General features: G+C 42.3%; 1 protein-coding gene and 1 long non-coding RNA gene across 2 annotated transcripts in view; one reads left to right on the top strand and one right to left on the bottom strand.

Moving 5' to 3' along the window:
* Positions 1-3,685: 3,685 nt before the first annotated feature.
* Positions 3,686-27,185, bottom strand: part of MAOA (monoamine oxidase A) — a 78,309-nt gene continuing 54,809 nt past the window's right edge. The window contains exons 9-15 of the mRNA XM_054973515.1: positions 25,893-25,989; positions 20,827-20,880; positions 12,621-12,678; positions 10,309-10,406; positions 8,994-9,105; positions 7,202-7,264; positions 3,686-6,453 (exon numbers count right to left, since the gene is read on the bottom strand). Coding sequence (XP_054829490.1) covers positions 6,292-6,453; positions 7,202-7,264; positions 8,994-9,105; positions 10,309-10,406; positions 12,621-12,678; positions 20,827-20,880; positions 25,893-25,989 — 644 coding nt within the window. The 3' untranslated portion in view covers positions 3,686-6,291. The remainder of the gene's footprint in view (positions 6,454-7,201; positions 7,265-8,993; positions 9,106-10,308; positions 10,407-12,620; positions 12,679-20,826; positions 20,881-25,892; positions 25,990-27,185) is intronic.
* LOC129325686 (uncharacterized) lies at positions 6,934-13,591 on the top strand. The gene is made up of 3 exons (XR_008596658.1): positions 6,934-7,045; positions 10,548-10,697; positions 13,130-13,591. It is a non-coding gene; the product is annotated as an uncharacterized LOC129325686 (long non-coding RNA).

Raw genomic sequence — 27,185 nt, 5'->3', positions numbered from 1 at the left:
GGCTCCTGCTGTGGTGCCTCCTCCAGAGCCCGGCGAGGGGCCGAGGAAAGGCTGCACGGGCGCCTGCTGCGGCTCTTTCCCCGAGCCTGGCGAGGGGCTAGGGAAAGGCAGCACAGGCGCCTGCTGCGGTGCCTCCTCCAGAGCCTGGAGAGGGGCTTGGGAAAGGCCGCACGGGTGCCTGCCGCAGCTCCTCCTCCAGCGCCCAGTGCCTTCCATGCACTGGGGCTTCTCAGCTCTGCGCTGAGTTGTGACAATTCCTGCACCGTAGCGCAGGAGCGCACGTTCGTGGGAACGCTGGTAGTGAGAAATTTGTAAGAGATAAATCATATTTCAAAATTAAGAATGATTTATGGTTGTTGTGGATTTTCCGGGCTATATGATTCAAATTGAAATGATTCAAATTGAAAGTTCAGAAGAGTTTTAAATGGATCATTTAATGGCAATTCAAAGAACATTCACAGACACATTCTGTTAAATTACAGCATTAAAGAGTTATAGACTTTATCAGCAGTTTTACAAAAGCAGTTAAGAAATCCAGAATTCCTTATCAACAAATCATCATCAATCTAATAGGCATCTAAATACCTGCAGTACTACCTGAAATTAATATTACTTTTCAGAGAACCATTTATTACTACTATATCAGTTTGTTTTAGTGAATCTTTGTGATGCAAGAGCTGTAGCACTGGACTTGTATAGGTCATACCCAGATACAACTTTATACACAGCCACAACGCTTACTAGGCAGCCTTATCAGTTATCGCTTGATCTAACTTGCTACTCAACATTGTTGTGAGAATCAAAAGGGGAAAGAGAAAGGGATCAAAATGCTGTAAATACACTTTTGACATGGTAGAACTACTGAAAAGTGACTTTTTCCAGATACTTGCAAATGTCATGTGTCTTATCTTTGTAAACTGATTTCTGACATTTTAGTTAAGAGTGCAAGATATACACAATTTAAATAAGTATATTCCCTCACCCGTCTAGATTTATATGAAAAGATTACAGTTTGGATCCAAGAAGTGCCAGAGGAAGGCGCTTGCCCAATTGCTTTTTCCCAGTCTACGCCTTTCACCCAACAAGGTCAAGGGACTTCGGCTCTGCAGTGAGAAAGGTGAGCAGGGTGAAATTCACCCTGCCTTACTTTTATGCCAACACACTTTCTTATGACAAAAGAAGTATTAATGGCAGATGATGTGATAATTGAACCCACCTCTCCTTCCTCGTCTTGCAACATTGACTTTTCAGAGGCCTCCACATGTTGATGGAGAGGCTAGGAAAGATTTACATCTGTGCATTCTTTTGTATGTGTGCTTCCTCTGTCCCTTGGTATTTAACAAGTCCTTGATAAACACATGGAAAGAGTAAAACTAAAATTCTCAGGTATATGGTTAAATACAAAGTCCAAGATTTATTTTTATTTATGTACTTCATTTATACCCTGTCTTTTCCTACCTGGGGACCTGAAGCAGCATACATCCTCCTCCTCTCCTTTATTATAATTTTTTCAGAGGGCTCAATGGGAGAAAGAACCACTGAAACTAGAGGAAGGGTTCAGACCCTCAGGGAAGTGGTAGGATATTAATTCTAGAGAGGAATATTTCTACCAAGAATCCTATATCCCCTTCCTGTTGGGAACTCAGCAGAGGATCTATTCAAATAAGCAAACAAGGAGGTAGTAATTACTTGAAATCTAATTCTGTGGAAGCTCACCATGTGACAAATCTTTCATGTGAGGTGGTTCAAAATTGACACTTCACAACATGGCATGTAAACTGTGATAAGTTGCTTCGTGCCATGTCATGAAAAATTGCCAGGCCCATCACATACTATAAGAAGCAAAAGTAACCTCCACATGGCTGAATTTGAAAGGCCACCATTTTGTTTTACAATCAACCAATGTAACAATGTATAGAATGTCTTTGCATGGGATACAAGAAATGGCATTGTCTAGAGCCAATCCTACCCGCTCTGTACTTGGGGCCGGCACCTGGCAGGACCGGCCACCACGGCCCCAACCTGAGCTCCATGACCCTGCAGCGAGCACCCCTGCCTTCTCTCCATGTACCAGGCAGACCAGGGAAAAGGCATAGCTGGGGCCAGGGCCAGCTGAGGGAGCTGGAGATGAAGAACCATGGGGAAACCCCCACCGCCCAGCTGGGCTGCACAGGGAAGTCCCCGCAGCATTGGAGCCGCGCGGCAGCAAATTGCGGAGGCCTGCCGACCAGCAGGGAGAGGTAGCAGCATGGCTGCTGGTGGGCCAGCAACCAGGGCCCACGGAGACATGCCCGCCACCAGAACCAAGGCTGCATGCCCGATTGGAGCCAGCCAGACCCGCCCAGGCGAGTGCACGGGCAGGGCGTAGGGTGGGAAGGCCATCTTGGGAGGTGGGGCCATGGGGCCTGGCAAGCCCTCGCCCCCGTGGCTGGGACCCTGGGAAGGGGGAGGGATTCCCATGTGAGGAGCAGGAGGGGAGCCAGTCAAGGGGCAGCATGCCCAGTGGGAGGAGGGAGGACAATCTCAGGGAGCAGGTGAAACTGGACACCAATTGGTAGCCCAGGGAAGGGAGGAGCAGAGAAGTGCCATAAAAGGGGGAATTCCCTGGGAAGCTGGGGATGAGTATGCTGGTGTGTATGGCTAGAGAGGGTGAGAGTTCACATTCTAGTGGGCAGAGGGAGGACCAGGGTGACACAACCCTCTCCCCTGCCAAGCTCTAAGGCTGAGGGAAGGCCCCAGGTGGTGCACCTGGGAGGATGGCGGAGGGCAGCAACCTCACCATGGGTGGGGCAGTGGCTCACAGGCATGTTTGTTTTCTAAGAAATGCTGCTTAACAATCCCCCCTCCCCAATAAATATCTGTTGGATCCATGTAACTCCCAGGAAAGCATTCACATCTGTAAAACAATACTGTAATTAACAGACTGGTAATGTCTAAAGCATAGTTCTCACTGAGGTAGTAAAACAGTATCAGAACTACAGTACTTTAGACCACAGGGGTGGGGGGACGTGCAGCTGAATCTCCTCCTATACAAAAGCATTCCAACACACAAAAAATCAGCATGCCGAGGAGAATGCTAAGCTCAAACTCTTCTTCCTATCATTTAGTTTTTCTGGTGGTGGAAAGTGCCATCAAGTCAAGTCACAGCCAAGTTATAGTGACCCCCATATGGTTTTTAAGGTAAGAGTCTTCAGAGGTTTTTGGAGGAGTACTTAATAATATGAGCCTTGCCTGCAGTCTGAAGCGGCACCACCTCAGTGTAGTTCCAAATATTGGCAGCAACTGCGGTATATATGTGCAAGGAAAAAAGGTCAAGTGTTGGGAATCTCAAGAAGTTTAATATCGGCTAACAGAGAGTCCTAAGTGAAGCAGTCATGAAGTGACAAGTTCAAATAAATACAAAGTATTCCAAGAGCAGGGGATTCACAGCTGAGCTGGATTGAGGTGTAACAGCAGAGTCCTGGCTTCTTTTCCCCCTCTTGTCAATGCTCTTGTCAATGGCACATGAAAACAGCAGGGAGATCTGGGCTGTTTTCACACTCTTTAACATTGCGCAAAACTCACGGTACGAGGGCATCTTTATGGCACGATTTCTGACGTCACCTCGTCATGATTCCGTTTTCGTGGCGTGATGATGACAGACACTGTTCCATGAAAATGTCCTCATACTGTGAGTTTTGCGCGGTGTTAAAGAGTGTGAAAACGGCCCAGTTTCTAATACCTGGTAGGCTGTTATGCCAGACAATCAAACTAGGGAAAGTGAATATGTAGATCTAGGAAGAAAATGAACTGTACATCCCTTTCTCCCTACAGTAAGGGAATGCAGCCGTTCACACTTCCTTTAAATCCACTAATAGTCTCTTCCCATCCTGTTGGTCAGGGCCCCAAAGTGGGTTAGGAAGCCTCTGAAACTGTGTCACAGGTCAGTACTTCCTAATGGCTGCCCCTCCCCTTTGCATTGCTCTTTCTCTTCTTTTCTTCCATGCCAGCTTTTCACATTTTCACTTCCCCCACCTTTTACAACAATAATAGGGGGGGGGGAGGTTGAGCTATCTAGCAACTAGTAACTTTACAAGTATACACATTTTCCTACATAGAATAATATTTCTGAAGGAAAATCATTATGTCTGAAGTGGCTCCTATAAGAACCAAGACTGGTGCTTAATTTGAGGCAAGGCTTTGACCTGTAATTTTGAAATTAAGACCTGACCCACCACATATGTATGTTGGTTGATGAAGAATCACGTGAAATTTGTCCTGATGATTACTAGAGTACGTTCCTTGGAAACTTAAGGAAGATTAGAGGGAGTAATGGAGAAGAAGAAGCTGGTCAAAGGCTGGAGTGTAGCCAACATATGCAAAGGTTGTGTACTTTAGAATGCTTCTTCTCAAAAACATCTGGTTAACCACCAGAAAATGGAATGCTAGACTACATGGGCACCAAGGTCATACTTCACCTAGATCCCAGAAAACCTTTGGTTGACCATGGATGGGTCATTGAACCAAATAAATTAGGACATGTGGGACACCATATACAAAAGGTAGGGAACCACTGGATTAGAGGTCTTTGATTATCAGATTTTTTTAAAAAAATCAGTAAAAAAATTAACTGCAACTGGAGAAAATAGAACCTGGAAAGATCTCTAGGTAACAGTACCACAGTTTGGCTTACATTGACTCTGTTCTAAATATAAGGACTAATAAGTTTTGGCTTCCAGCCTTTAAGGAACCTCTGTAATTTCTTTGGCACCAGAAAGACATTTGATCAATTACTGGATAGCTTCTTCTTTTCTTTTTTTTTTGCTTTTCATTCCCAGTATGTCAACTTGATATTAGGCACAACTTGCTCCTACTGAAGTCTGCAAAGCATTGTACACAGTATGTGATGAAGAGGTTGTAAGATCATGGCCCAAAATAAATCTTCCCCTTCCCCTTTTAGTCTGATGAATTCTGGGCTAAGCCTGTCCACTGTGTCATTTTGGTTGGTCTTAATACAAGGTATCACATGACTTGTTTTCAGGAAAAAAAGGACTATTTACAATTGCTATGGTCTTCTTTAACAAAAGGCACTTCAACCAGGAATGCAGTCCATCTCCATTCATTCAATGCATTTTGTGGCAGAAAAACATTTTTAAAAAGTAAAATTCATAAATGTCTTTTCTGCTTAATTTCTATTTTGATTTTTTTTAAAGATGAAATATTTATTTTGTGTGTAGTTAGAAAATGTCTATGCCAGGAAACCAGGGGAAATAAAACCAAATATGTTTGGAATAAATGAGAAACTGTCTGCCTTCTCATAAATACAGCAAGTATGGAACTAGAATACGTCACCATTTCTTGTTCCTTGATATAGCTTCTACAAACACTCACTCCTTCCTCTTTTCTTCATTATGATACTTCTACCATTAACCCATTCTCAGCTTAACTTCATTCAAGTTGGTGCTATTTCATATCCCAACACTTAAGTGCTGAAAACACACTTAACAGGTTTTGAAATTTTAACATGCCAGTAAATAGGGCTGCCAGTCCCCTAGTGGGGGCAAGGGATCCCCTGCTCCCAGCTTCTACCCCCCATCGCCACTTGCCTGGATGGTGGTAGGGGAAAGCCGCAGGGAATGAGCCTGGGCAGTGAAAAACCTCCTGGGCCAGCATGCAGTGGGTGCGCTCCCCACAGACACAAAGATGTCACTTCCTCAAGTGATGTCACTGTGCCTGGTGGCATGCCTTTTGGTCTCTGTGAAGGTTAGGAGCATGCCCACCACCAGGTACGATGATGTCACATCTGGAAGTAGTGTCACTGTGACTGCTGAGAGTGTGCATGCACAAAGAGCACACAGAAGAGACCAGCAAGGTACCTGCCAGGTCACCCACTCCCCCGGCCAGGAGGGAAGGGGAACTGGCAACTCTAGCAGTAAACTAGGTGCAGCAGGCACTTGACAGCATAAACACCTAACTGAATAAACTACTTCACAAAGCTTTCAGCATTCATTTGTTAACAAGACAAAAACAAAACAAACATTGTTGAAGTTTTCAAAAGGTATTTGGAAATTTGCAAAGTTTGATCTCCTTACTGGTGAGGGCGGGGGGTGGGGGAAGTGACTGTTGATTAAGAAAAATCAATATAGAAAGAAAACAGAACCCTCCATTGCTTCACTACTGTGTATTCTGCGACTGTAAAATGATACTGGTTAAACTCGTTTTGCTGGGTTGATTCAGGCGTCTCAAAGAATATCTGAAAGACTTCTCTTCAACCATAACATTCACAGCATGAAGACAAAGATTTAACCTTCTTCAAGTACACTTTTGAAAGATAAGTCCTCTTTTAAAAGCAAAGAGGCTGGTTGCAGCCACTGAAGTGAAGAAAGAGGAAAATACAAGAAATCTCAACAGTCCTGGAAGAGATGGCAAGTTCCTTTCCAAAAATGTTGTAGTAACTGGTTGAGCTGGGACATCCTAGGTAGAAATATATTGTTTTTTAGTAAATAATATAATATAGCAAAGACACTTTTCATTAATGCAGTAATTCAGAATCCCAAGATATTACACTGATTGAAAGAAATTAGAGCCCCTTTGCTTTTTTCTTAGCCAATAAGCGGAGAAGGAGTGTAAAAGTGTGTTGGTTAGTTCAGATCCTTTAGAAATGCAGTTCTGCTTAGAGCTGACAGGCCTTTGAGAGAAAATGACAGGAGAATTTAAAAGAGAATGATAGGATAATTTAAAGGAAACTAGCAGAAGGTAGAGACTGGGGGTCTTGGAGAGCAGTGAAGGAGAACAGCAATGTAGGGTGTAGAATTGTACCTAATCACAGTTGTTCAATTATTTAAAAAAATGGCAGAGAAAAGGGAAAGTTGGACAGATTTCCCATGTGTCTTTAAAACAAACATTAATGCTCCTTATGATTAATTTCTTTTTCTGCACATTATAGGACACAACTAATGGTGATTCCTACCACAACCAGTGGCTGCTCATGTTCTACTCCCTCCTCACCCACCTTTAAATCTCCATCCCTCTGACCCACACCGACGCAGCAGACTCCATGCTACAGGTAAATGTTTAAAGCTGCCCCAGATGTTACAAGTTTACTATACAGAAAATCCATCCACCTAAGTGCTTGTAGATGTGTGAGATGCTGAAAGAAGTAAAAAAGCTACTAGGAATGTTGTGACTAACCTTGCTAAAAGAAAACATGGCAAATACTTACCTTTGATTCTGGTTCCATTACCCAAATTTCATTCTTTGAAATCTTTCCCATGCTACATAATATCTAGAAGATAGACAAATATATTTCATTAACAATCACTGGTGGAGGTGAGAGGGATAAAGAACATTATACCAAGGGATATTTATATATTATGTTGCACACACAGACCATTGTTGCTTCTGCCATCTTGGATCCCAATTTGCAATGGTAATGACCAGGGCTGGCACGCTCATTGAGGCCAGGTAGGTGGTTGCATCCCATCCCGCGCTGCTGCGGCCACCAGCACATGCCCCCGGCCAGGCGCAGCAGCCGCAGGCAGGCATCTGGGGCGGTGCAGGGCAACCGAGCGGGGGAGCTGGGAGGCCACCCGTGCACCGTCCAAGACGCCCACTGCAGCAATCGGGCCGGCTCTCGCACATGCCCATGATGATGTCACATGTGACATCATCACGCAGCCTGGTGTGTGCGCGAGCGCCAAAAACACTGGCGCCGCTCCTGGTAATGACTTAAACAAGGCCTTATGTAGAACAGACAATTAACTTGTGCCAGAACTACTGATACATGTTACCTTCCAAATGGTTCCTAATTTCAAACAATACTAGCATGGCTGTGGCATTAGACAGGACTATGTGGCAATGAACCACAAAGGTAATATAGAAATTGGTCTTGAATTTACCTCCCCCCCAACCCAAATACATGAATATCTTACACTGTTATTGGTTAGGATTGTCTATTCTGACTCTTAGTAGCATTCCAGTGTCTTATGAAAAGATCTTTTACATTACCTACCACTTGATCGTTTTTATTTGAAGATGTCTAGCATTGAACCTGTGACCTTCTGCATGCAAAGCAGATTCTTTGTCATTGATCCATGCTGTAAGGTGGGTCTATCCATACTTTCTCCACTTCAAGACACAATGCTTACAATCCAGACCACTACGTGTCATAAGCACAGTGTAAGCACAAAGCAGGGTCAGGCAACTCAAGGAAAGTGAAGAGAATCATGTGAAACAGGCTCATCTGAAGCTGTTTGTTAACAAAATGTATCATAATATGTTACATGAAAAGAACTTGGGGTGGGAAGGAACAAGTTCATTGAGAGCTGAACGACATGCATGTGACTACAAGGAAATGCTTGTTTCTCTAGAAACTGCAAGATTCAAGTCCAGTAGCATCTTAAAGCACCTTCGTCTGATGAAGAGAGCTTTGATTTTCAAAAGTTTCTACCCTGAAAATTTTGTTGGTCTTTAAGGGCTACTGGAGTTAAATCTTATTGTTTTACTCACCAACATGGCTACCCACCTGAAACTTCTCTAGGAAAATCTTTGAGTGACATTCAAGTTATTCTAGTTACTTTATTAGTAACTTTGTTTGAAAAGCCATGTGTATACATAGAATGTATTCTAGAATTCATTAATCTACAATGGTGTACATGAATATAAGCAGATGTGTCATACCAAGGTACCAGTGCTCCATCTACCTCCAGTGTTGTTCACTCTGACCAGCAGGGACAGGAATGAGTACTACAGGATATCCTTTAATAACTAAATAAGTTGAGGCTGGATCAGGGACATTCAGAATGCAAAGCATGTGTTCAACCATTGACTACAGCCACTCGCAGGGGATCATTAGCAGCTTATTCTTATAAGAGATTTGCCTTATGTAATTGTTCTTTAATCCATCTAATGTGATGAGTCTCCTTTCTTTAGCACAACAATAACTTATATATGAATACTAGACCAAAACCTTCTTAGCTCAGCTGCTCTAATTAAGATTTACAACCTCTGTTTACCTCTCTAGCTGCTCTCTCTCCAGCCTGCACTGCCCCTTCCATGTAGCCGCTCCATTTGGTGGCTGTTTCAGTGCCAGCAAAGTAGATCTTACCAACTGGCTCACGAATTACCCTTTAAAACATAAAACATTAATACATATACACAAGTGAACAATGATAATCATTTTCCATGCAGTAGCTTTTGTTGAACTGCTAGCTTCAGCATTTTAAGTGATTCCAGCATCCACATGAGACAGAAGTAAGTCATCTGTTACTTCACTGCCTCCATTGGCCATGATACCAAGGTCAGATCCTCCCATGGATGCCTCATGGCTGAATTCTCTTTTCAAGCTGTCTAATTTTGCACAGTCCAGGCAGGCCCATTTTTTTCTAGCAGCAACTCAAGAATTACACAACATCCTCCTCAAAGAGCCTTAAAGGGTTATCATCTGTGTTTCATAAGAATGCAAGGCTATCCTTAGGGGTCATTTGGCAGTTAATAGGTTTTTCTTATTCGTCTTACTATTTTGTTTCTGATTTTAATTGGTTGTTGCCCAAGGTCAGAGACTTTTTTTGGGAAACCGCCTTGAACCACTGCAGTTGGGAGGAAAGGTGGCATATGAATGATTTAATAAATCAACATACATACATATTGAAACATATTTGGGGTTTTTATTTTAGTTCAGTTTTAACTGTAAATTTTTTAAAATCTACTATTGTCAGCCACCTTGAACCACAAGGAAAGTTGGGGGGAAACGTTTTAATAAAACAAATATTTGCTAGAATACTCAAAAGTTGCTGCCAGACATAAATAAGGACTGCATTGGGGCCCGTAATGGGCTGAAGTATCCATTGATGCAAGTAACTGTATCTAGATGGCCCATTTTCCCCAGGAAAAGTGGCATTTGGAGGAGGCAACTGAGTACAGAAGCCTTGGGTGGTGTGTTTTTTTAATTCTTTCCCTGTCTGTTATTTTTTTAAACTTTATCCTGCTTTTTCTTTTATGGGGGTCTAATTACATATTTGTGAGTAACAGACAGCTAGACTGTATGGCAATAAATGAATTGGTTCTGTTCAGCCGTACTTCAGACAATGACTCATTTCTTGCACCCTTAAAACAGGTTAAGAATTATACTTTTACAGAGCGCTTTCTAGTGCGTGCATGCACACATACAAATTTTTACCTACTAGTTTTTATGGTATTTTCTTAGTATGATATGATATTTAATGTTTTGAGCATAACAGTATGCTTTATATTCAGTATATTTTATATGTTGGAAATTTTAGATGATAAGCCACCTACCCCCCAAATTCCAAAATAGTTATCTAATTTTACCTTCCATATTGGGATATAATGCCAGGTGGAAAATAAGCTGTATAGCAGCCACCAGAATATTGTTCAGCACTCCAATTTTTTTCTTCATAGTGCACTGGCTGAAAAAGCAAGCCACAGGTAAGAAAGAAAGCAAAAAAGAAACTCATTGATTCAAGGCACAATTAAAGTCTGACTGAGTTCCTCTATGTTTGTGAATGCCTGTATATTTGTGAACATAAATGAAACATCACTGATTTCAGCTTAACAGGCATTTGCTGCTACAGACTAATTTGGAATGAGCAGGATTCTGTCCCTTCCAGATGAGGTGCAATTCTTTACACCTTTCCCCAGTGAAACACTCTATTCATTTCTTCAATAAGATAAGCAGCAGAAAAAGGCTTTGAAAACAGGTAAGTAGAAACTATTTTATTCTTGCAACATTTCTATGCAGAAGTGTAACGGACAGCCAATGGGAGTGGGTGGAATGTGGGGCCAATCAGAATTAGAGTCCATTGGAGGGAAAAGAAGACTTTTTGGTGAGACTGGGAGGGAGAAGGGTTTGCTGCTAAGAAAGGCAGCAGAAGGATAGCTGGCTGATAATCTGTTCTTTTATATTGAAACCTTCCCTATTTAACTCCAGTATGTTTTTAAACTTAAAATCCATTCACTCTTATGTTCCCTTGTGTAAATAAAGTTTTGTTTTTGTTTTGTTTAACCCTGGCTCGAGATTGTTAACTGAGGGGAAATAAGACACACATACAAATGCTCTGGTCATGACCAAGGGTCCTAGTTTAAATGGTGACAGCATATATACATGGAAAGTAACCTCTGAGTTCCCTTTTCCCCAATAGCCCTGGGCTGTAACTGGGTGAGAGGAAGTACATACAAGGAACTGGTTGCCTGTTTGGTGGAGCTTCTGGAAGAGGAGAGAGGGGACCCTGTGAGGATTTTGGTCAAGGCTCTCTGCCTGCTATAGGCCATTTCCACACATCCTTATAGGGATGTCCCACTCATGGAATGCTGGCAGCTTTCCCCCACGATTCTAGACATCTCCATTTGCAAAATGCTTGCAGGCATTTCCACTTTTTCGGTGCCTTTTCTGGGACTCACTTCCCTGGTCTTTTGCCACTGGCTAACAGAGCGCTTCTTCTGCACTCTTGGGAATGTGAATGGTTAAAGCGCTCTGAGGAACTGTCCAATCACAGTCCAGCTCCTCCCCCGAGCATGTAATCATGCATGTGCAGAGTAAAAAAAATACATTTGAAAGGGAGGTGGGCAATGATGACAGAAGTGCCTGACTTCCCCTCCCAATCTGCAAAGTAAGCGTTTTTGGGAAGTGTGTGTGGAGGCTGATTTTTCAGACAGACTCAGCAACACACACACAAAAGCAAGCAAAGGGCAGGAAAGACTGGCTGTGTGGAAACGGCCATAGTGGAGGCTAGACAGGTGGTGTGTGGCAGTGGTCTTCTGGCCTTTACTTGCGTGGGTGGCAAAGGGGTGTGAAAGGCTTGTGGGTCTGTGAGATGCGGTAAACCCACCATAAGAAGTGATGACAAAGAAGTTGAACTTTAAGGAACTACAAACTGAACTAAAGGGTGAGTGTTATAATCTCAGGAGTGAACTCTTAAGTCAACCCCAGGACAAGGGTTTTTAGCAGAAGAGAAAAACTCCTGGATTTTTCCCTCTTTGAAAAAACGTATTTGGTGGAAAAGTTTGATTAAAATGGAGGGGGGGATGCATTATTTTGTTGTGATCTGCACTGACTTTAATTTTTTCACTAGCTCAGGTTTATGACTACTCTTATTTTTATGCATAATTTTAAAGTTACCATTGCAAATATGACTTATATTTATGTACAGTTTTGAATGAGTTATGTTTAAGACAGTGTCCAGGACATGGCAAAAGAAGCAGAGTCCAATCCCTTAAAAATACTACTGAATGACTGTTGAAAAAACTGAGTCTTCACTGTAGTATAATTGCTACATTGACGATACGTACTTGGAAATCTGCAACAACTGAATGTCCTTTTTTTTCTTTTTTGCACTACGAAAATACTCCTCCTCATGACAGCATAGTGTCTGCTCTGCATGAAACGTCCTGCCTTCATAGCAGCTATTACAAACTTTTTACAAACCTTTCTCCCATCTTTCTAACCTCTTTCTGTGAACCTGCACAAACATAACAAGCATTTGAATATTTAAATCTAACTATTTCCTTCCAATTTCAAGTTGTCAGTTACCTTTTAGTTCAGGCACACAGCCCAAATACTCATACAACTTATCTATAAAGTAACACTTATTCATACCCCACAAATTTTAGAATCTCTTTCTTACATGTAAAGCTTCTTCTGATCCCAACACTTTTGCATATAATTCACAGATTTTTCTCTTTCTACACAGGAAAAGGAAAAAGTGGTCAAATATTTAAAAGGATAGAAACCGCCCTTTACGTTTCAAACTAATATAATGTTAAAAATAATTTTATTATATAAAGAAACTGTTAAAAAACCCTCTGAAAATCAAATGCTCAAATATATACATTATAAGGCTGCATTCAGATATCACAACAATCCACTGCTTGCATAAATCCAGATTGTTGCCATTCCCACAGACCCTCTTTCTTTTCCCTCTTTAAAACTTGGTCCAATTTTCCAGGTAGGTTCAATTCAAAGCTTCTGAATCTAGGAAACTTTCTACTGTGCTCTGTGCATGAGAGGAGGAAAGAAGGAACATGCAAGAGAGGTAACTCATAAGCCAAGTTCTGATGCCTGAATACAGCTTGTCAAGATGCCCTTTGCAAATGTTTGTATAATAAAAATGATAGCCTTTCTGCTCTCTTCCAGAACATGCTGGAGCTGGAGAAAACTTGCTATGGAAGGAAAAGGGATGCAATGGGAATTTCTTCATTCTGTTGCTTACAATACATCTTAGTGTCATTTTCTCTGGCCCATCATATCCTGTATTAGGTGGAAACACATATTGCTACTTTCTGCAGTCTCCACCAAACCAGTTCACAACAATCTCCCACCTTAAGAAATAAGATATAAGAAATAGGATATTCTGCATACAGAATTATCAGATCAACTTATTAACTAGCAAGAAGTCTACCAAATAGAAAATTCACTCTAGAAGTGGGCAAACCCTTGATGAGAATACATATATTGTTTTATATCAGACTGCTTTTGTTTCATAGACTGGTAAACAATAAATCCTTCTGTTGTTTTGAATTTCAAAACCCTCATTTTATTAGTGAATGAGCTATGAGAAAAAGAGGCCATAAGAGATTAATTTTGGGGAAAGGAAGTTTAAATCTGTACCACAGACCCATGACAGAAGAAAAGCAGGGCTGTATTTATTATTTACTAATTTAGAAAAAATTGTATACCAACTCTCCAGGAACCTGTGCATGGAGGCCCACAAAATTAAAAAAATAATAAAAACAAAAAAAATTAAAAGGTAATTAATTCAAATCCAGCATTGAAAAAACCCAGCCCACCATTTTTATATTTTATTTATTTATATTTCAATTTATATACCGCCCATCCTCAGGGGCTCTGGGCAGTGAACAAGTTAAAATCAATAAAAACAAGAAAACAACAATACTAAAATCAACATACAAAACAATAATGAAATAAATTAACCAAGTGCAATGGTGGGGAGAACCCCCCACCCCAAAGGTGGGAGGCCGACATGGCACCGCCCCCTTCAACCACCGAATGCCTGGCGGAACAGCTCTGTCATACAGGCCCGGCGGAACAATAATATGTCCCGCTGGGCCCAGGTCTCCATTGACAGAGCGTTCCACCAGGCTGGGTGGTTGAAGTGAGGTGGTTGAAGTGAGGTGGGCTTCCTTAGGGCTGGGGACCACCGGTAAACATTTATCAGCTGATCGAAGCAGTCTCCGGGGAACATACAGGGAGAGGCAGTCCCGAAGATATGTCAGTCCCAACACACTCAGGGCTTTAAAGGTAAGAACCAATACCTTGAACCTGATTCGGAATTCAACCCGGAAGCCAGTGCAGCTGGCACAGGACAGGTGTGATATGTGGCTGGTAGGATATACCAGTCAGGACCCACGCCACCGCATTCTGGACCAGTTGTAGTTTCCGGAGCAGGCCCAGGGGTAGCCCAGCATAGAGTGAGTTACAGTAATCTAGCCTGGAGGTGACCGTTGCATGGGTCACTGTAGCCAGGTCCTGGGGCGTCAGGTAAGGGGCAAGTTGCCTGATCTGATGAAGATGGAAAAATGCAGACTTGGCAAAGTTGCCAGTGGTGTCCCATCCAGGGCAGGGAGCTGGATCCCAACATCTGGCAGCCCCCATTCCTGGTGCAGGACCTCCGTCTTCACCAGGTTCAGTTTAAGCCTGCTCTATTTCAACCATGCTGTCACAGCCTCCAGAGCTTTGGCCAGATTTTCTGGGGCCATGTCTGGCCAGCCATCCATCAACAGAAAAAGCTGGGTGTCATCCGCGTATTGATGACAGCCCAGCCCAAACCTCCGCACCAACTGGGTGAGGGGGCACATATAGATGTTAAATAACATCGGGGAGAGTATCGCCCCTTGCAGAACCCCGCAAACCAAAGGGTGACAGGGTAATAGATCTCCCTCGAGTGCCACCCTGTCCCCAACCCTGGAGAAAGGAGACCAGCCACTGTAAGGCTGTCCCCCTAATCCCCACATCGGCAAGGCAGCTGGCCAACAAATCATAGTTGACCGTGTCAAACACTGCTGTGAGATCGAGTAACACAAGCAGTGCCGATCCGCCTCAATCCAGATGCCTGCGAAGGTCATCTGTGAGGACAACCAAGGCCATCTCTGTCCCATGGCCAGGATGGAAGCCAGACTGGAATGGGTCCAGGACTACAGCATCATTCAGGAATTCCTGCAGTTGTACCACCACCGCCTGCTCAATCACCTTGCCCAGGAACGGGAGGTTTGACACTGGGCGGTAACTGGACGGGTCGGTGGGGTCCAAAGATGTTTTTTTCAGAAGGGGCCGCACCACCGCCTCCTTTAATGCTCCTGGAAAAACCCCAGAGCTCAGGGAGATGTTAACAATGGCCTCCAAATGGTCCCGTACCCCTCCGAGCTGGCCTTCACCAGCCAGGATGGGCAGGGGTCCAGAGAACAGGTGGTTGGCCTAATCCCCTGCAGGATCCTGTCAACTTCGTCCCAGGAGAGCAGCCTGAAATGATCTAATACAGACCCAGAAGATGGCCAAGGGGTCTCCAGTTCCCTTACTGTATCAACAGTGGCCGGCAGGCCATGGCGAAGGGACAGGATTTTGCCTGCAAAACAGCTCACAAAAGCCTCACAGCCAATAGTCGAATTAAGAATTTGGTGGTCTCCCTGAGAGAGGGAGACCAAGGACCGAACTGTTCGAAATAATTGAGCCAGGCATGAGCTAGGAGACCAATGGAAGCAGCAAAGAAATCCCTCTTTGCTGCTTTCACTGCCACCTCATAGGCTTTCATAAACGTCCTATAAGATGTTCTTGCCTCGTTGCACCCCCACCTCCACACTTGCTCTAGTCATCTCAGAGACCGCTTCATCTGGCGAAGCTCCTCAGTGAACCAAGGAGCTACCCGTTTGCGTGCTCGGAGAGGATAGCAACCAAGGAAAAAACGGGTGTGCTCTTCCTGCAAGGACCAGAAACAAAAAAGGGGAAGGCAGCAATAACAATATTAATCAATTAAGAAAAACATTTTTATATCTATATGCTTGTAAAAATATATATAGTAATGATGTAAATACAGAATAAATAAGATGTGTGTAAAGTAATTCCACAAATTATTGCCACATATACACAATTACAAATTTAGAGACCAAAATGATACAATTACAAATATAGAGACCAAAATGATACAATAAATACAATGGATATGAATTTATAATATACAAGATACCAGGACCAAATATGAATGAATTACAAAGTAAACTGATATTAAACCACAGTGCATACAGCAATATCAATAAATTCCAAAGTAAGTTGGTTTAGACCACAGTACATACAAGAGGAAAATAAATCAATTCATATGTAATGTCCATATGTGGGTGGTACACTGGATGGCTAGACACCAACAACTCCTATGCAAACGCCTACAGGCTTATGCATGCATATTTTTCATTTCCACGTTTCACAATTCATTGCTTCCTCAGGGTGATAATCTTGCAAAAAATTAATTAACATACATTGCAGGTAACCTTAATCAGGTAACCATGAAACAAAAAACAGATCTCCACAGGCATGATCTTACCAGGTGCCACACACATACTACCAGAGCACTTAAGGTGAGAGTGCAGGAACATCTGTCTCGAATTAAAACTAGAGCGATTGAAGCACCGCTGGTCTCACACTTTATCAGTGCAGGTCATCAATCCCGGTACATGAGGATTTCAGTTATCAAGATAGTAAATCTGCCACTACAAGCAGACTGCTCCCAGCGCTTGATACAATTAGAAATGGAATTTATTTACAAATTGAAGAGCATTGTTCCAATGGGACTTAACAACAACATGGATTTGTCATGTTTCCTATAACAGCTTTAATTCAGTGATCACACTTGAGTAGTCAGAATGTATGTTTGTACCTTTAAAGGATCTGTTTCCTATAACAGCTTTAATTCAGTGTTCACACTTGAGTAGTAGAATGTATGTCTGTACCTTTAAAGGATCGGGTATATATCAGTCCTCATTCTACTCATTACTGCCGCGTCATTGTGCTGCCGGACCGTTCCCATTGTGGCTGTAATTTTGTGCGTTGGTTTGGTACTGGATTCTAATTAATTTCTCTTTGTGTGTGGCACCTGGTGAGATCATGCCTGTGGAGATCTGTTTTTTGTTTCATGGTTACCTGATTATGGTTACCTGCAATGTATGTTAATTAATTTTTTGCAGATTATCGCCCTGAGGAAGCAATGAATTGTGAAACAGGGAAATGAAAAATATGCAGGCATAAGCCCGTTGGCGTTTGCATAGGAGTTGTTGGTGTCTAGCCATCCAGTGTACCACCCACATATGGACATTACATATGAATTGATTTATTTTCCTCTTGTATGTACTGTGGTCTAAACCAACTTACTTTGGAATTTATTGATATTGCTGTATGCACTGTGGTTTAATATCAGTTTACTTTGGAATTCATTCATATTTGGTCCTGGTATCTTGTATATTATAAATTCATATTCATTGTATTTATTGTATCATTTTGGTCTCTATATTTGTAATTGTATCATTTTGGTCTCTAAATTTGTAATTGTGGCAATAATTTGTGGAATTACTTTACACACATCTTATTTATTCTGTATTTACATCTTATTACTATATATTTTTTACAAGCATATAGATATAAAAAATGTTTTTCTTAATTGATTAATATTGTTATTGCTGCCTTCCCCTTTTTTGTTTCTGGTCGGAGAGGATGGCAGGGGACAATTACATCGATGGCTTCAGAACGTTGGCCATGCCAATCATCCACCAGCTCATCTAACATATTTCCAGGGGGCATCAGATCCCGCAGAGCCACCTGGAAACCAATTGGATCCATAAGTCTCCGTGGGCGAGCGTAAATCCGCTCACCGCCCACCCGGGAAAGGAGCAGCATGCTCAGACGAGCCTTCAGAACAAAGTGTTCTGACCATGGCACTGCATCATAGGCATCCAGGACCACCATCATCTCTGCCCCAAAAATCAAATCCAGCGTGTGACCTGCTTGATGCATGGGAGCCGAAACAAACTGGGAGAGTCCTAGGGCCGCCATGGAGGACACCAGGTCAATGGCCTGCATGGAGGCGTCGTCGTCAGCATGGACGTTGAAATCCCCAAGAACCAAAAGTCTTGGGAATTCCAAGGCCCAGCCGGCCACTGCCTCCAACAGACCAGACAGGGAAGATGCAGGTGCAGTAGGCGGTTGGTACACCACACATATTGCCAACCTCTCCTCGGCATCCAACGCTAGGCCCACACAATCAATGCCAGTAATTGTTGGGGTGGGGAGTGGTCTGAAGGAGAAAGACTCCCGAATGAGCAAAGCCATGCCTCCCCCCTGACCACTTGTCCAGGACTGGTGGAGGACCGTATAACCTGGGGGGGCTAGTTCTTTCAAAGCGACCGTCTCGCCCTCCCTCACCCAGGTCTCGGTCACGCAAGCCAGGTCCACATTCAATCTTATTATTTATGGACCTGGCATTGCACAGCACTAGTGTCAGAGAGTGGTTTAATATCCTAGCCCCATAACAAGTATATTTTGAGATGGGACGCAGATTCGAAGGGCACCGAGCCCTACCATGTCTCAATGTCCTTCCCTTCCATAATCTGCTCCCACCACTGTACCTCCCATATCCCCAGATCACTGGGATCCCCGACCCTGAGCTGGCCTCCTCACCAATGATCATAGTGCTAACCCGCCACCCTCCGAAAATCAAACAATCCACCAACTGTCACAGACTAAGCTTTCAAACATGCACAAAAATCCCAATACCCTACCAAAATAACAACATAAACAATACATATAGACTACAATAACTAACACACATGATATAAAAACAACGAACATCAGCAAGGCAAGCAGTCCCCTAGCAGCAGCCTTGTAAGCTGTAGCAGCAAGGGGCGGGGCCGGGCAGATGGAAAGTCCAGCCCTTGATGGAAGAAGCTCCCCTGGCAGCAGCAATAGCAGCAGCAGTGTAGGCAGACCTCTGGCAACAACAGCCTTTGTAGGCTGGAGCAGCAAGGGGCGGGGCCGGGCAGATGGAAAGCCCAGCCCTTGATGGAAGAAGCTCCCTTGGCAGCAGCAACAGCAGCAGTGTAGGCAGACCTCTGGCAACAAAAGCCTTTGTAGGCTGGAGCAGCAAGGGGCGGGGCCGGGCAGATGGAAAGCCCAGCCCTTGGTGGAAGAAGCTCCCTTGGCAGCAGCAACAGCAGCAGTGTAGGCAGACCTCTGGCAACAACAGCCTTTGTAGGCTGGAGCAGCAAGGGGCGGGGCCGGGCAGATGGAAAGCCCAGCCCTTGATGGAAGAAGCTCCCTTGGCAGCAGCAACAGCAGCAGTGTAGGCAGACCTCTGGCAACAAAAGCCTTTGTAGGCTGGAGCAGCAAGGGGCGGGGCCGGGCAGATGGAAAGCCCAGCCCTTGGTGGAAGAAGCTCCCTTGGCAGCAGCAACAGCAGCAGTGCAGCATAAAAAGCACAGAAATGCTAAAAAAACTAAATCTGCTGTGTTTAAAGAGAATGTATATAAGATGTTCCATAGATGTTATCTAACACCAGTTAGACTGGCTAAAATGTTTAAAAATATGTCAAATAAGTGTTGCAAATGTAAAGAAGGTATAGGGCCTTTTTTCCACATGTGGCGGTCCTGCAAAGAAGTGCATAGATATTGGATAATGGTACATAAGTTATTACAAAATATCTTACAGATATCAATTCCTTTGAAACCAGAAATTTTTCTATTAAACTGTATGCCAAATATAAAGAGAGAGCAAGAACACCTGGTAATTCATATAGTAACAACGGCTAGAATCTTATTAGCAACCTATTGGAAACAACAAAGAATCCCTCTGCAAGAAGAATTAATAACAAAAGTAATGGAGATGACCGAAATGGACAAATTAACATTGTTAATGAAAGGGCAAATTGAAGAAGACTTCTCTGTACCATGAAATCCCTTCTACAAATGGATGACAAATAATTACAATGTTTAAACATAAATATGATACTAAGACTAACTGTATAATGACATAATAGAACTCACAATTAAAGATGTAACAAGATGAAATATAAGAGGTAAAGAAATAGATAACAGATACCCACAAGCAAAATGATAACTGTCTCATGTCTGTATATGTATGTGTGGAAAAATAATAAAATATATATATTTTTTAAAAGCACAGAAACAGACCACAGGTTAAAATAATAGTTTTCAGGTTAAAATAGTATTTAAAATTAACCCTTTACTTAAAAGGCTAGGTGAACAGAAACATCTTAGCCTGGTGCCTAAAAGAAAGCAATGAAATGCGCCAGATGGGCCTCAAGGGGAGGGCATTCCATATGTGACTGTGCCACTACTAAAGAGCCCTGTCTCTGGTTGCCACCTGCCTACCTCTGAAGGCAGGGGCAGACAGCAGAATTTATGAGGCAGATCTTAACTAGAGGTCTGAGCAATATGGGAGGAGGCACTCATTCAGAAATTCTGTGATGTTCCATAGAAAATAATCCCAATGAAGAGCATTGCTAGTTATGGAAGGCCAGTACCTATGAAAGCCAGAGTGGTGCAGTGACTGACTGAAACACTGAATTGGATGCGGGAAACCAGATTCAGATGCCAAAGTGATCTTGGGTAAATCACTCCCTCTCAACCTAACCTCATGGTTGTCTTGTGATTCTGTCAGGGTCTGATGATACCTCTATAAAAATCAAATTCTCTTAAAATCTAAGATAACAGTTTACTACTGCAAGTCTAAAATACTTATTATTAGAGAAACAAAACACTCTTTTCAATAAAATACATATTTAGAAGGTTATTTTTATAAATAATGCTTACTCTTACCTTTCCTCGACACTAAGACTTGCTAGTCTAAAGGCTTTTCTTGAAAGAATAAAGCTAAATGGAAAAAATACTGGTCAGTATTGCATTAGTGAACATACTGATTTGCAAAACATATACAAACAAAATATTTCTACTTAGAGAATTAAAAAATAGACCACACAATTTTTATACAGCATTGTACCATGCAGAGACTGTAAGCAGTAAAGAAAGATATATGTATACTGTATAGTCATAAAGCCTCTCCCACCATTGATAAGTAATTGCTGCCAGCCATAACAACCAGTTAGGTAGGGGAGGTGAAGGAGAAAAGCAGCAGGGATGCAATTTATGCATCTCTCACCTGCCTACAAAATATTTCTGGTTATTGAAATTGGGGCAAAGCAGGGAATAGGAAGCCTACTATCTACCTTTGTTTCCACATGCTGTGCTTCTAGTTCCTCTAGCTCCAATTTAAAATGGAAACCTTTTGTAAAGACTTCATCAATATATCTAATTATCAGTGTGATAATATCTGTGGATATTTTAATCTGGAAACTGGTGTCATGAACAAACAAGACAGATCTTTTTATAAACCTGAAAAATTTCCCAGGTTTGCAGTTCCAGTAACCTTTATTGGCATAGTAAAAGCATTGAGAAAGCAATGGTAATGGCAATACAGTACAATTTGCCAATTAATCAAAATAAAAGCAAAATAAATTACAGGTGGTTATAACTCTAACTACTGATGAAAATGAAGAGCCCTTCCCCTTCCCCCAGGGACCTGACAATAATCACAGGTATCACAGTAAACCTTCTCCCTCCTGCTTTCTCCCTTCCTGCCCCCTTTACCAATTTTCTCCCTTTCTCTCACCCTCAGCACATTTGCCAGAAACTCTGCTACCTGTTCAGTAATTTCAGGAGATCTGTCTGCTAACAAAAATTCCATGCCTCTAGTAGTCGCTATCTTAAGGGTTTGAATGAGAAGGCTAATCAATCATGAGCACAGCTGGATAATCTGCAGGCAGTATAAAAGTATATGCTGAATGGAGTCAGAGTTACGGTGGTGACACCTGCAAAATCTTACCTCATGAGGAATACTCTTGTATCTGCCAGTGACCATGACTGAGGGAAATATATTAAGTCTGGCCAGCATGAAAGCTTTGTGTTGAGAGGGAATTGCTAGAGTCGAAAAATACTGGGCCATAGCATTATGTGGAAAGGAAAGACCTAAAAATCGGGGGGGGGGGGGGAGCAAGTCCCCTCTACTCCAGCATTTTCACTTCCTAATCAATGTCCCAAATTCTCGTGCGAATTATTTGGAATATATATGTTTCACTAGAATTAGCCAGAGAATCTAAATTAATACTCAGTGCATTATTTTTTCAGATATTGATTGGGACCATTGAAAAACAAATGGATCGGCCCTTATAGAAGCAATAAGGCTATTTAAGGGAGGCCGAAAATAAAGATGTAACCAGTATTTAATGGTAGCAATCCAAGCACTGGATTCTATGGTATGTAGGCCCAACTCAGCACACAGAACAAAGTAGCCTACTGAATTGGGGATACCAAGCACACAGTGCAAAAAGATTGCGTTAACTCATTCGATCTTTTGGTTAAAGCCCTGGATCCACACAGGTACCCCATATAACAATTGAGAAATCACTGACTTCTGGGATGAGGCAGTGAAATTATGATAAGGGAGTGTTATGAGCTCCCTGCTGTGACCTTCCTGGTTCCTTGGGACCCGAGAGATCAGGCCCCCAAGCCCTCCCCCTGGAGAGGGGAGGCAGGCTGGAACAAGGTGGAAGAGCTTAGGGGGGTCTTGCAAACCCCAGAAGCCCCGATACTGGTTCTGGAAGTGAGGACCAACGAAGGAGCCAATATGGCTACAAAGCTGCAAAACAGAGAGTCCGGCAAGCGAAAATGAACCACAGTGAAAAGCAGATTCTTAACAAGACAGATAAAAAATAACTTGAAGACAGCTGAAGTGATCCCACAGCTTTCCATCAAGTAAGCAGATTGTTTTATGGTTTTATGAGGGCAATCTAGCTTGATTGCAAGATGGCTGCTCAAGCGAGCAGGGAGGGGCAGAGACGGGAGAGGAATTCTAAAGAGACTCTCTCAGCAGATTGCTGGAAAGCTACAAATCTTTGAACATAATTAACCAAAACAAAGCTTTTTACCACTTTTTGAAATGGCTTGTTGGGAAGAAGTGCTCTCTAATTTGCAAGAAATATCTAAATTAATGACTGAATTACTAATTAAAGCAGACAGGATATTTGGAGTGGAAAAGGATAAAAGGATGACAAGAAACGACAATGCAGAAAAAATTTCTAAAGGGACAGATCTAACTGAAAGAAAAATAGAGCCAAATGAGGGGGAAAACAGTGTGCAACACAGTCTACAAAATGGACAATTCTACCAGGACGTCTCCTCGAAAACACAAAACATTAGCAAAAAAAAAAAAAAAAGGCAGAGCCACAAAGCAGACCTGCACGGAGAGAACCCAGCATGCCACTACTGAAAGGGGGAAAAAAGAGTCCAGTGGATCGTAAAGCAGAAAAACAAGCAGAGGAGTAACAACATTCATATCAAATCCCTTCAGAAATGGCTGGAAGACAAGGGAATCTACCTTTGGTGGCCCAGATGGATTAAGGATTGGATGTACTACTTTACAGAAAGAAAAAAGAAAAAACAAGAATCAGAACCAGATTAGGACCCAATAATGCAGACCTAACCCCTTACTTTTATAGCTCTTCCCTTCTTTCTTTATTATTATTATTTTTTATATATATATAACACTATATATTCTGTATATGTTTTGAAGAGTTGAGAGAGGGAGATTGATGGAATTATAGAGCTCTCTGGTTTTACTACAGTTCTCTCTTTTCTTTTTTAATTTTGAAAGTAAGAAAGAAGGAGAAATATGGATTATGATTTAGACTTCCTCTATATGTTTAATGATATGCAATATAGATTTAGTGAAAATTGTGGAGGCTCTGTATTATAACAGACTTTGTATATCTACTGTTATCTACTGTTAAAGTGATAGTGATAATGTGATAAATGGGCCTTTGGAATTTATTAATTGTTCTTAGACTGTACTCCTTCTCAGAATACAAACTAGTGTTTAAGCTAAATGACCATCGGCTCTTCTTAACCTTACGAGTATGAGAATCCAAGTAAACAAGTGCAGATGGTCTAAATAAAACAGATGACGTAGCTACTATTTTTAAAATGCAAAACTGTGTTTTAGCTATAGCTATGTGGTCACCCTAGCCTTATCAATATGAAAACCCAAGCAAATAAGTTTGGCTGGAACAAAATAAATGAAAGAGATATTTTTTATAGAATATAAAATTGTCTTTAAACTAAATATTAATTTGGCTTCTCCACCCTTACTATTATGAAAATTCAAGTAGACAAGTTTGGAAGGCATGGCCAGAACAGATACAAGAAAGAGGGGAAATTAGTATAAAAATTGCTCTTTTCTTTAAGTTGATGTATACTACTGTCCTGCTGATATTTTGTTTTGCTATTTCCATCTCCCACTCCTGGAATGATTAAGGATTTAAGATCCCTGATTAAAAGGTAAAAGAGGTGAAATGTGATCTATCTTATAAGATGCACAAAAGAAAAAATTATTCGAAATGATATAAGGAACAGAGTAAGTGGATTAAAAAGTATAGAAATTAAATAAAGACTATAGAAAATAAAAGGGAATTTTGAAGGTATATGGAGTGCTAATTACATATATAGTGGCTTTTTGTATCTCGACGGATGGATATGTGTCTTGTATATGAATCTGGTAAATGTTTATGTCTTGTAACCCTCCCTTTTACTATAAAAACCCAATACATTTTTTTTAAAAAAAGAAAGAAATCACTGTAGCCCGAAAGATCTGAAGAGCAGCTGGGACATATTGGTTGCCTTTTTGATGGTAAAAACAGATTATAGCAGATATCTTGTTCTTATCCAAGGTAATAGAATGCTCTCAATGTAAAGCCCACTTGAAGTTATAATGAAAAAGGACCCCAGATGTTTGAAGGGCTTAACCTGTTTGATTTCTTTTCCATCTATTTTCCAAACAGATTGCTTCGATGATTTAGAAAATACCATGATTTTAGTTTTATCAAAATTAATAGCTAAAGAATTATGACTACAAAACGAGATAAATGCTGATAGGAAGTGCTTTAATCCTATCTTAGTCAAAAAGAGAACTACTACGTCGTTCGCATATAGTAAAATAGGAACCAAATCAGAATTTAGTTTGTAAATTAGTATTTAGTAAATATTCTCAGCCTAACTTAGCTTAGAGGATAAAATGGAAGAGAGGGGGATGATGTAAGTTGTTTGGGTCCCCATTGTGGAGAAAAAATAAATATAGTTGAAGATTGGGGGGAGCAAATAAAAGGTAAGTTGATGGGTAGTTAGGATGGGGAGAAGCAAGTAGGGAAAGGTGAGGATAGCAGGGTTGCCAAGAGGAGGGAAAGAGGAAATAGTATGGGGAAGGGCATACAGGTGGAAATGATGTGCATAGTGAGGAACCCATAAGGACTTATACTTATGGGTTCCTCACTACGCAACTGGGCTTGGCCTAGGGGCCAGCACCATTCAACTGGGCCATGGTTTTCCTGGGTAAAGGCTGCACAGGGAGGGAAGGAAAGCTGAAGATGGGGGTGGGGGAGATAAAGGTAGGTTGGCTGGTGGGTGGGAAAGAGAGAGGAAAGCAGGGACACTGATGAGACTATAGAGTTTTCAGAAAAGGGAAAGAGGAAATAGCAGGGGAGAGGAAAATTAGATGCACACCACAAGTCCTTGCAGGTCCCCAATTGTAGTTCATACAAAATGGAAGATTTACGGTCAAGCACCCTAGAGGCACAGAGGTTGCTTGCATGTATGTGAAACAGACAGGAGGGAAACAAAGTTGCATATAACAGAATTAACAGCATGGCATAAATATGGCTTGTCTATGGGGTTCTCTGTTACCTAGGAGAAATTCCAAGGCTTCTTACACACCAAGCTTGATACGTATTTATGTGAATATTTTTGTTCCTAAATATAGAAATGCCTGACTTAATTACCCCATAATGCCAGGTATGGATCCATCAGGTTTACAGTCATCCAAGGTTATTGAAATTGGAGCCTCTTCATCCTCAATCATCATACAGCCACAAAAACCTGACAGAAAAAAGAAAGCCAGCACGGCCACCAAAAATACTTAATTCAGAATATTATTCTGGAGACAGATCAGATAACCACTACCATTTTGGACCAAATGCTGGGGGGCGGGGCGGGGGGGGAGCAACATCTACCTACAAAGATGGTAGTGTGCCAGCAAATAGGGGGGAGGGAGATGAGGATTTTATTTGGCCAGACATATCAGGAACAAGCCAAGTCCCAGTTGCAATGCCAGAATCTCAAGGATTCTCCTCAAACTTGGCTGGTGGCTGTATAAGTCTGGGAGGTGATAACAGGCATAGGTATGCTTTTTTCTCTTGCACTGCTGGCCCTAGCAGTGCTGCCTGTGTCTCAGCTGCTTGGGTAGAGATTGGATCTGAGTGCCAAACAAAATGGTCTGGAGGGCCACTGTTGGCACGTGTCTTAGCGATAGAGATGGGCACAAACAGGAAAAAAACCAAACATGATGTTCATTGTTCGTTGCCATCCACGAATAGGGACTCACAAACAACCACGAACATGGCCCTGTTCACCAACATGTTCATGGTTGGCTGTTTGTGGGGGCCAGCAGGCTCTCCTCCAGCCATCATCCAAGTCAAGATCCCTACCACACCACTCCCAGAAACCTTACCTGAGCACGCAGCAGGAAAGGTACCAATAATAAATAATAGCTTGGTCCAGAGCCTGGCAGCAGCCCTAGAACTTGAAGCGGTAGATCCCTATTCCACCACACACAAAGAAAATTCAAGCTCCGATACACTTTCTATTAAAATGCCAACAGCAACTGTCTCTCCCTGTCCACTGTCTGCAAAGCCAGAGCTGGGAGCCCCCCTCCCCCCTGGTCTTTGCTCCATTGAAACAAATTTGGAGCTCCACACGTGAAAGGAAGACCTGCCTATCAAGCTAAATTGGGCTTGGATTGGGGTTTCCAGGGCAACAGCAGGAGTTCAGAGTTCAGACAATCCCTGCCTAAGTTGCCAAGGGAATTGATTGCAGGTGCCAGACTGTCTGGCTCGACGAACAGCAACACAGCAACAAATGAGGCTTGCAACGACCACCTGTTAGTTGAGAATGGGGCCTCATGAACAGCTTGTTTGCGAACAGCAGATTAGACGTCATGCGACGTCGCGCAAAACTCACGCGAGAAAACGCGATATTTCGCGTTTTCACCACAAGATGGCGCAACGTTCCGGAGC

Source organism: Eublepharis macularius, chromosome 3 (genome assembly GCF_028583425.1).
Source record: "Eublepharis macularius isolate TG4126 chromosome 3, MPM_Emac_v1.0, whole genome shotgun sequence".
Taxonomy (NCBI): domain Eukaryota; kingdom Metazoa; phylum Chordata; class Lepidosauria; order Squamata; family Eublepharidae; genus Eublepharis; species Eublepharis macularius.
This window is presented reverse-complemented; position numbering and strand designations above follow the sequence as displayed.